The 11128-nt window shown below is 46.3% G+C and overlaps 1 protein-coding gene across 1 annotated transcript; it reads left to right on the plus strand.

Moving 5' to 3' along the window:
* Window positions 1-210: 210 nt before the first annotated feature.
* LOC132390363 (uncharacterized) lies at window positions 211-8383 on the plus strand. Its single transcript, XM_059962974.1, has 5 exons — window positions 211-316; window positions 1653-2148; window positions 2809-2925; window positions 7448-7530; window positions 8169-8383. The coding sequence occupies exons 1-5, from the start codon at window positions 250-252 to the stop codon at window positions 8381-8383; spliced, it is 978 nt and encodes a 325-aa protein (XP_059818957.1). The 5' UTR covers window positions 211-249.
* Window positions 8384-11128: the final 2745 nt, after the last annotated feature.

Genomic DNA, 11128 nt, shown 5'->3' on the forward strand with positions numbered 1-11128 from the left:
CAATCGTCATTTCCTCATCTGTGAGATTTTGCAATTTCGTGTCAAGCTATCTCATCACAGTTGGGATTTTACTTGAATTACATCAGGTGAATTTTTACCCCACTTGTTGGAAGACACGTCAGCCTTGTGTAGTATTGAATATTCAGTGTGCTGGATCGAGTATAAATGAATGAATGTGGAGATTCATCAGCTCAGAGTTTCTTCAGCGAGATCGCGGGCAGCTGGAAGACCGGCTGACTCTCACACATCATGCTAGAAGCATTTTTCCGTGTGAGAAAGATATATTACATGATCATTGCCGTTATTGGTGCCCCTGGTAAGAACATCGGCGAACTAACCGTTTGTGTGCGCGGACTTTAGACTCGTTCAGTTACCGACGGCGTTGTGATGCCGGTGTGTCAGTGAGTGCGGTGCAGACATTGTGATAAAACACTGTGTTCGTTCAGAAGTTCCCTTGCAGATTAATCCGTGACCTCGTCAGAAAATAAATCGGCAGTTAAAACAGACGCAGAATGGAATATCTCGGAGATGGATTTATTTATTTGGATTCACATCACGCATTTTTGATGTATCAATGCAAAGACGCTGACAAAATAAACTTCAGTGATCTAGTGCACTTGGCACATTAACGGTCCACTATTCCGTATCAATTGTGCAACATGCTTTAAATTCAGATTCATATGTATTGCGCTGTGGTTTTAGAAATTGTGCAAGTTTGAAGGGAACCCAGGAAGCTGAACCCCGCTGAGATTCAGGGGACAGCAGCAGACATCACCATTGAGTTAGACTCCGACCCATCGGGAGTTTCGAAAATTCGCATGAGGATCTGTGTGCGTTTTAGCGGGCCGGGTTCTGTTTCTCCGCCCTATTATCCGTGAGGTGAAATGTCCGTTAGAGGTCAGACGGGGTAAGATACAGGTGATGCTCTGGAACAATAATAATCAAAGCGTTTAGAATGATGCTGCAGTAATTTTGAGCAACCCCTAAACGAGGCAGATGTTTTGAAGTACCTACATTGTCTTTGCTTTGGAAATCGGATGGTTCAATCACGATGGCGGAAAATCACGGTCAGCGGGTATGTCAAAAAAATTTAAAAGCAAAAATTGGACATTTCTGATCGTTTACCTATAAATAGTGTGAATGAATCCCGCCAAGAGTAGTTGCAGAATTCAAAAGTAGCGAAATAAGCGGGGCCGCAGAGGGCGGGTGACAAACGGGTCAGGAGGATTTCAAGGCATGCGAACGGGGGAAATAAATTTGCTCTGAACTTTTTACCTGGACAGAGGTGGGGGCAGACCGTGACTTCGCTCTATGGGAAAAGTGCCAAAAGGTAGGTGACAAGATCGCGGCGATCACCATCGACTGATCTTTACACACCAGTCGAAAACCAAATGTTGGGAGATTCATTTTGATTGCATCTAAGCGCCTCGGGGATTCCAGACACTGAAATCGCTCCCAGTACCGAGTATCGTTATCGTTTACGCAACATACACGCGTGTTGTGCATCTGAGACTCTCGCTTTGCAGCTTTTAAGCCTCCAGAAATGAGTTGTCTACAAAATTTGATTGTTCTGAATTTCCAGCCTATTTCTGCCCTGAGACCCATTGAGAGGCGAAACGGTAATTCACTCATTCTTGTTGTTGTTCCCCCAGTGAATTTGGCAGCGATTGTTATTCTGACCCGGGGAAATTGCGGCCTCTCCATCTGCACCACTCGCTACCTGGTGGCCATGGCAACGGCGGATCTACTAACCATTATCTTTCGGGTAATATTATGGAGGATCAGTTATTATTACTTCCCCGGGACTTTCCTGGACATCACCCCCGTGTGCAGTGCGATCGCTGCATTGGGACTGGCAGCCACAGACTGCTCTGTCTGGTTCACGGTCACTTTTACGTTTGATCGGTTTGTCGCCATCTGTTGTCAGAAGCGGAAAATAACGTATTGCACGGGAGAAACTGCGGCTGTGGTTCTGACAGCAATCGGCGTTCTGTTCTGTTTCAATAATGTGCCCTACTTCTTTATCTATCATCCCGCGAAAGTGGTTGAAAATATACCCTGGGACTGTATTACGAAGCCGAGCTACTATACGGATCCAGGGTGGGTGGGATATGACTGGCTTACTACAGTTCTATCGCCATTACTCCCGTTCGTGTTAATACTACTGTTCAACGCTCTGACCGTCAGACACATTTTAGTGACCAGTCGCGTCCGTAAGGGGCTGAGGGGTCAGTGTAAGGCGGAGAACCGCAGTGACCCGGAGATGGAGAGCCGGAGGAGGTCTGTGATCTTACTTCTCACCATCTCCGGAAGCTTCATCATCCTGTGGTCCGTGACTGTTGCCGAATTCCTTTATACACCACTGCCGGGTTGGATCAGAATAATTACAACGATTCTGAATATACATTTGAACACTCTGGACAGATGCTGGTGATATTAAGTTGCTGCACTAACACGTTTATTTATGGAATAACTCAGTCCAGATTCAGAGAGCAGTTCATCAGCGCAGTGAAATACCCGCTCACGTTAATTATTCAATTAATTAAGAAACAGAATATTTAAGTTCTTCTCAGAGGAGGTGGTTGTGTTTTCCACCATAACACTACAGAATTGGCGGTCATTGGAAACGTGACAGCGGCGAGAATCAAACTGGTTTAGAGCCCGAGAGAGACATGACGGGGGAACAGACACTTCGTCACCTACAGATCGCGGCCTCAACCTCCTACTAATTGGTTAACTCACCCGAAATTTTCGTTTTATTGTTCCCATAACTCCGCCTTCATCCCGGCCACACGTCTTTCGATGAAGAATCCGGCTCTCCAGTGTAAATACTGATCAGTCAAATGACCTACAGCATCGTTTCTTCTTGGCAACGGAGAGGAAGCCGCGCACCTTGCGGAAGTATTTCCTTCAGAAGGAAATACTGTGAGTGTATCTGTGTCCAGTATGTTGGTATCAAATTTGTGATGCTTACCTGAATTGAGAATGTTTCAGAAAAGGTCTAATTAGCATTTACAAAATATCTAATTCTCACGGTAGCTTGCATGACATTGCGAGGAAGGCACGGTCATTTATATTTTCCCGTCTGTTCCTAAGGAGGGAACAACGTATCTCAATGACCGCAACATGGTAGAAGCCGCCGATGAACACTTTGTTGAGGTTATGGGGGAAGAGCCAATGGTTAATTTAGACGATCAAGTGGCATTGGATGCAGGAGCGGAACAGAACCATTCGTACCATCAACCTTTTCCGTGTTTATTTATTTGTGTGATCTGTTCCTCAACCCCAGTCTCCTTCCTCAGCAGGCAAGAATACTTTATTATACTTTTCCTAGCTGCAAGGATGACTTGACCTCCACAACTTCTGTTGCGTCAAAATCGAATAGAAATGAATGCCATCACTGAATTTGCATTCATTACCACCAATTTAACCTGCAAGATGGTCACCAGGACATCCATGGCCATATGTCTCTGAGTTCTTAATTTTCTCCCAAGTCAGAAACTTTTCTACACATTAATCGTTTGTTTCAAAGTGTATATCCCACACTTCCGGAAGCTGCATTCCATCTGTCATTCCCTTGCCCATTCTGTGAAACTAAATCCCCGCCGGAGACACAACATGGCTCTGCAGGTAATTCCTGCCCATCCGAGTCCCATCTATTAGATGACTCTCCACTATTCAAAGGCTCTCTTCACCAGTTTCCAGGCTTATCTCTGCTTCCCTTATATAAAGACACATTTGCTATCTCCCGGGCTTCAGATACATTATATTTGATGTGGACTCCAGACGTAGCGTTTTGTTTGATAGCCAAAAGCTCAACTTGGGTTTCCTCAGATATTAGCACCTTCTTCCACCTGACTTCAGAGCCTCCGAAATGCCTTCTCCAAAGATATCATGTGAGTTTTCTTTTTAACAGTGACTTGCTCTTTGCCACTCTCTCATAAAGATGCGACGGGTAAAGCACCCGGTCAATAGTTATTGAATGCGCAGTCTCCTTCAACTCAGGCACTGAAGCTTGTAACTCCTTCAGAGTTGTCAAAGGTCTCTAGAGTGGCCTCTCTCACTAGTCCCCGTCTTGCAGTTCTTGAGGTCGGCATGCTCTAGACACATTTGTAGCCGTGCCATATTGTTTCCATTTCTTGATCATTGTCTCAGCTCTTCTCTGAGTGATATTTAGTGATTTTACAATCAATTTTCTTTATCCGTCTCCTGACTTGTGCTTTTCAATAACCGTTATGGTCCTTTTGTCTTCGTGGTGTAGTTTTTGTCAGGATACATACTCACTAGCAGTTGCAGCTTCTAGGTGCAGGTGTGTTTTGACGACTTTAAATCGAAACACTTTGACTGTACACATTGGTCTCCATTTCTATGACTCATTGGATGCTCCATAAGATCTGAAGACATAGAAACAGAATTAGGCCATTAGGCCCGTCGAGTCTGCTCCGCCAGTTCATCATGGCTGATCCTGGATCCCAATCGGCCCCATACATCTGACCTCTCGCCGTATCCGTTGATCCCCTGACCGACCAGGAAATGATCAACTTTCGCTTTAAACATACACACGACCTTGAACTCGTCCGCAGTCTGTGGAAGAGAATTCCACAGATTTACTACTCTCTGACGATTTTTAAATCTCCACAACAGTGATGCCTAGGTGTATCATAGTAAAGGGGGTGAATACTTATGCAATCAATTACTTTGTTTTATATTTGTAATTAATGTAGATCACTTTTTAGTGATCTTTGTTCACTTTGACACGGAGATTTTTTTTTATGTCTACCAGTGTCAACGAAGCCAAATTAAATCCACTGAGGTTCACTGTTGTAAAACAATCAAATATTATAACTTCCAAGGGGAGAATACATTTCACAGGCACTGCAGCTAGAGTGCTTCAGTCTGCTGCGCCGTACTGGATTCGTCAATGCGGAGAGAGAGCGAGTTTGTAAATCTTCCTTTTCCAGTTTTTCCATCTTCTCTTCCAGTCCTCATAAAGGGTCTCGGCCTGACCGTCGACTGCATATTCCCATCCGTAGATGCTGTCTGACTTGCTGAGCTCTCCCAGCTCAGTCTGTGTATCGCAGGAGATTTCCAGCGTCTGCAGTCTCCTTTGAGTCGCCATAAACCAGTCAGTGTCACAGGAGGACATGGAATGGGCGGAAGGGCAGGACGCAGGCACTGAAGTACTAGGGCAGGAAAAGAATAATTAAAGGATAGAACAATATGGGGAGACCATGGGGTGCAAGGGGTAACTCTGGGGTTCAGGCAGGCGAAGCGGGATCCCGGAGTTCATGGCGAGGTGGGATCCTGGAGTTCATGGCGAGGCGGGATCTTGAAGTTCATGGTGAGACAGAGTCCTCCGCCAGATAACGACAATCTGGCTTGACCTACCTGACGGAGGCGAGGGGTAGGAAAGGGGCAGATAACTCCTTGGCAGGGCCGCCTCCCAGGCATGGACACAAGATGCGGCAAGACGCGGGAAACCTGGGCAGGTGCGGGGTGCCACCCTTTGGGAGCGTGGGGTAGGAAAGAGGGGCAGATTCCCCCGTCGAGCATCGGTGACCTGGCCTGACCTGCCCGACGGGGGTGAGGGTTATAAAGAGGGGCTGAGACCCCGTCAGGCAACAGCAGTTTAGCCTGACCTGCCCGACGGGGCAGGGGAACAAAAAGAAACTAGGACCAGGGTGACGATGGGAACGTACTGGCAGAACTAGTAGGTGAGCGGTGGGAACTCCAAGCCGGGAGGAACAGGACGAGACCGGGCGAACAGCGCAGGCAGGACAAACGGGTCGGAGCGCAGAGACAGAACGTTCTACATATTTGTAATGGATCTATTAAGTAAGTTGTTCTTCCTTATTTATCCTGTAACTTTCTTTCCAGATTATTATAATAGATGAACATGCACTAAATTCCGGAGGAAATCAGCAAGCCAGGTGGCATTTTGGTTAATCCATAACAATAATCTGGATAGAAAATTAAAGGATAAATAAGGAAACTGGCAGGAAGGGTTAGACCGGGTATGAAAGAGAAAGTTGGTGGGGTGGGGGGGAATGCAGAGGGAGAGACTGTGGGGTGAGAGAAAACGAGGGTAAGAGAAAAACTGGGGAAACGGAGCAACCGGGGCAGAAGTGAGAGACTGTCAGAACATAGAAACAGACGGAAGAAAGATGGGAGGAAGAGAAACGGTAGGCGTGAGGGAGAGAGAAACGGAGACGGAGAGGAGATAAGAGAGAGACGGGGAAGAGAGTGACGGAGGGCAAAAGAGAAGGGAAGAGAGACGGGTAGAAAATCTGGGTAGATAATTAAGGGCAATATTCTGGAGAGAGCGAGGGGCAGCAGGAGAGACGGAGAAAGGGTTTGAACGACAGAGCCAAGGTCAATGAGAGTAAGAGAGAGACGCAGGCATGGGCACAGACGGGATGGGAGAGAGAGGTGTGCGAGAGAGACGGGCAAGAAAGATGTGGAAGAGAGGGTCGAGGGAAAATAACATGGAGAGACAGTGGGAGGGGAGTGAGACTGGAAGAAGACCTTTAGGGGACAAACAGAGGCGATCAGGATACTGGGGAGAGAGGGGAGAGGGAGACAGAAGAAAGAGACTGGGAGAGATGACAGTGCTGGAGAGCGAGTAGCGTGAGAGAGACTGGGAGGAGAGATTATGGGAGGCCCTGGTATGGGTGGGGGCAGAACTATGGTTTAGAGACAGACCGCAGTCCAAGAGCCGGGAAGATAGAAAAGGAGACTGGGGACTGACAGAGAGAGACTGGGATGAGGAACGGTGGGGTTTTCTGAGACAGTGAAAAGGCTTATGTTCGTTAAGGACAGAGGGCTTTCCGACCCGCAAGTCATTATGGGATTGCACTCCTACTATTGTGCAGTCCCTGTGAAACATGCACTCCTTTTCCATCGGTCTGACTCCCCCCCCCCCCCCCCCCCCCACCACTCCCCGTCACCTTGAATCCACACTTTCCAACACGTATCGCGATCTCCCTCCTCAACCCGTCTTCGCCAGCTTCACCCTTTCTTCACATTTCCACCTCCCTGACGCACTGCCACTCCTTCACCGACCTGACCTTCACTCGCTCTCTCTCTCTCCTACACTCCACAGTGATAGCCCTACCTGCCCTGTGTGGTGCCCCTGGCAGTTCTCCGACGGGACGGCCCTTAAGTGTTCCATGCAGTACGTGAACACAGCCGGCCTGCTTTCCCGTCAATTAGTTGGAGTCGTAACTGGAGCTCAGTGCAGGCTGGAGGCGTAACCGAGAGGAATCTTCCCCTCCCTGAGGAAAAGTTTGTGGAGGCCGTAGTTGCCCATACCTCGGAGCATCCGGCTCCCCACTTCTACTTCCTCTTCCAAAGGGAAACCCCGGGGTGCCTAGCCTCCTCCTGCGACCCAAGACGCTCCCAAACAGCTGCCGAGAATTTTAGGCCACCCGTCTGCTTCTGTCGGAAGCACAAAAGGAACTAACCTGGAGGGACTCTCCGGGGACTATGTACAGAGCTTCCGGTTCGTTCCTTGTAGGGGCGAGGTCGAGGGTAAGTGTTCACCTCAACCTCTACCGAAGGTCTTCTGTAGCTTGAAGGAGAACTCCAAAGCATTCTAAATGTATGCGAAGCAAATGATGACTAGGGTGAGAGCAGGACCGATCAGGGAGAGAAGATGAAACGTTCACCTGGAGGCGGGGGAGGGATGGCAGTTCGGTAATGAAGGCTCTATTTCAGTATTCACAAGTGAGAGGGATCTTGACGTTTGTGAGGACAGCGTTGTACGGGGTGATCTGGGATATGATTAGGTTAAGAGAGAGGATGTACTGCAACTTTTGAAAAGAAAAACACTTGGATAGGTAAGACCTCGTGTACGGTCGCGCTAAATTGCGAAATGCGTGCGGAAGAGATTGCTTCGCCCTTAGCGATGATCTTTGTGTTATCACGGGCCGCAGAGTCGGCATCAGCATATTGGAGCGGGAAAGGGATTAGGATCACCCTGTAAATTATAGCCCAGCGAGTCCTACTTCAATGCTGGGCACACTATTGGGGAAGGTTCTTAGGAACTGGCTTTACGAGAATCTGGAGAGAGATAAGCTCCGTATCGCTTTGTGAGGGACAGGTCATGCCTCACGAGCAAAGAGGGTGGCAATTGTGGCACAATTTACAACTCTATTTCAACTCTGCAGTTACAGTGCTCCGGGAAATAGGGCTGACGGAAATAATCGATATAATCTGGCCACCCAGCAGCAGCCGGATAATTTATGGAATCAGGGCAGAAAAACGTAAGCACATCGCTGAACGACTGATTGCAAATGACTTCAAAACAATCTTCTCCGATGGAGCCCAACAACTTAAAACCAGCATTTCAAAGTGTTCAGCAGCAGCTTCCGGTGCTCGTTAAAAGAAACAGCTTTCCAAAATGCCAATTCCAAATTCCTAATTCAACTACACAACAACTGATCCGAATGCAATTTACCTGTGAATCGTGTTTTAACAGTATCGGGTGTAGATACGCTCAAATTTCGATCCTTCTGATCCTATATCCAGATGGCCGATGTGGAGTCCGTGTCTCCCTCTGAAATCAATAATAAATGAAACATACTAAACTACACAAACTGAAAACGCTGCGACAGCAAAGCAAACACTCGGTTTGACTCCAGTCCCTCTTTAAAACCATCACAGGGAATTGGAGAATACGGAATAAAAAACTCCCAAAGCAAACGGCCTTAGCACGAATTCTGTAGAGGAGAGTGAGATGTGGAGAGCTGAGGCTCACATACACAAACACCTCACAGAATTTCGGAATGATATGCAGCCTCCGAATTTCGCATCTGTTCCTGGAGATCACTTCCCACAAGGAGACAAAATTTTACCCCAGATCTCTTGCCTCTTGACTTTCTGAATGGATGTACTATGGGGACCTGGTCAAACGCCTGATCATAATTCACGCATCCACGTCGACTGTTCTGATTCTTATGTTCGTTTTATTTTCACGTTTTCAATCATCTCCCTCAGCACAAACTAAATAAACACGTCACTCCAATAAAGTAATTCATGACAGTAAACTTTCTCTCTCTGTCTTTCAATTGAACTCGCTTATGTCTGCACCTCATGCAATATTTTAAACCGCAATGCATTTATATTTTAAAAGTATCGTAGAAAACGGCATGATCTTATTTATTCAACAGTTAACAAACATCTGGAATGGCAAGCAGACAACATTTATTAAAGCCTTTCGATTCCAAGACAAAGAGACGCACAAATAACGTATCGTCCACGAGTTAATATTCATCACTATTAAAATATGACGTCTTCACAACTCCAAGCATCCAACGACTTGCAGGATTTCTCACGTCCAATTTCTGACCAAAGATAGGATTCGGATTAAATGGGTCCTTTGTTGTACAGTATCGGGGCGAATGATCCCCGTTACCAACAATGAATCAGATTTCTTCACTGTACCGGGACCACTGCAAAACCAATTGGAGAATACAGGAAAAAGAATTCCAAAGTAAAAGGCCTCAACACGTATTCTAAAGAACTTCGGAGAGTGAGATGTGGAGACCTGAGACTCACATACATTTTCAGTTCATAGAATTTCGGATAGATATACAGTCTCCGAATTTCGCAGCAGTTCCTGGAAAACACTTCTTGCAAGGAGACACAAAGGTTCTGCCTCATGTATCGTGAAAAAGAAGATTAATTCAATAATCCATCCCACACAAAATACAGGAACACATGACTACCATGAAGTTATTCATGGCCGTAAACTTTCTATTTCTCTTTCAATTGAACTCAATTATGTCCATTCCTCGTGCTATACTTTAAATCTGCAATGGATTCATATTTCAGAATATCGCAGAAAATGACATGCCGTTATTTGTTCAATAGTTAAAAAAAAGCATCTGTAATTGCAATCATACATCATTTAGTAAAGACTTTCGACTCCAAGACAAGGAGATGCAGAAAGTAATATATCGTCCATGAGTTAATATTCAACACAATAAAAATATGGCGTCTCCACAACTCCAAGCATCCAACGACTTCCGAGGTTTCCCACTTCCAATTTCTGACCAAGGACAGGATTCGGATTAAATGAACTCTTTGTTGTATAATATCAGGGCTAATGATCCCCTGTACCACCGATGAAGCAACAGATTTGACCACTGTCACACCCACCTATTGTCTTTACCGCCTAACCGAATGAGAGAAGGTATATTCCTGTAGTCTGACATTCCCTTCATCATCTCACATCTGGACTTCTTTCTTCTCCTGCAACTCCTGTGCTCTGTACTTTGGTCTATGCAGGCCAATGTGCGAAAAGTATTTTGTACGACCCTGTCTAACTGTGCGGCAACTTTCATTGAATTACAGAATTGCGTTCTCAGATTCGTTTGTGCTATCGGACTCCTCAGTGCCCTATTCTCATTGTGTCAGACCAACCCTGGCTGGTCCTGCCAACAGCAACATCTAACACTTGTCTGCGTTAAACCAGATCCGCTTTTTTTTCAGCCCTTTGTCCCAGCTGGTCCAGATCCCGTTTCAGGTACCATGCTCTGGGACTCTTCCTCGCTGTCAACTGCACAGGTAATACTGCTGTCAACGGCAGTTTGCTGATCCAGTTAACGTCATCAATATCCAGATCGTTAATTTAGATGTCCCCAAACAAAGAGACACCCTTTATTACCACACTCTAGTTTCCCAAAGTAGACAATGGTGACAGCAATTTAATAGTTCATCATGAAAGCAAAGCGACTGAACCTTCTCCAGCATCCTCCACTACGGAACCTTGAGAAATTCCTTGCTGAAGTCCCTGTAGACGGAATACACTGACTTGCCTTCAACACCATTCCTGGTAACTACCTCGTAAAGCTCTGTGAGATTGGTTAGACATGACCTACTACGCACTGATCCATACTGACTATCGCTAATGTTCCTGTTTGTCCAGATACTTCCCTTCATACCCCATGACCAGCGTAGTCTGAACACCGAGGACAATTCATCATTACATAGTACTTGGCGAGTCCCTTCCAAGCAAAGCTATCGAGAACATCCAGCGGTCGGCACTGATTTTAAGGCCCATTGTTTATTTAAATTTCTCCTGCACTTCATTATCCGACGCATTGAGAGTCGTCTGGAAAAGCAA

This window comes from Hypanus sabinus, unplaced genomic scaffold, assembly GCF_030144855.1.
Source record: "Hypanus sabinus isolate sHypSab1 unplaced genomic scaffold, sHypSab1.hap1 scaffold_88, whole genome shotgun sequence".
In the NCBI taxonomy this organism is placed as follows: Eukaryota; Metazoa; Chordata; class Chondrichthyes; order Myliobatiformes; family Dasyatidae; genus Hypanus; species Hypanus sabinus.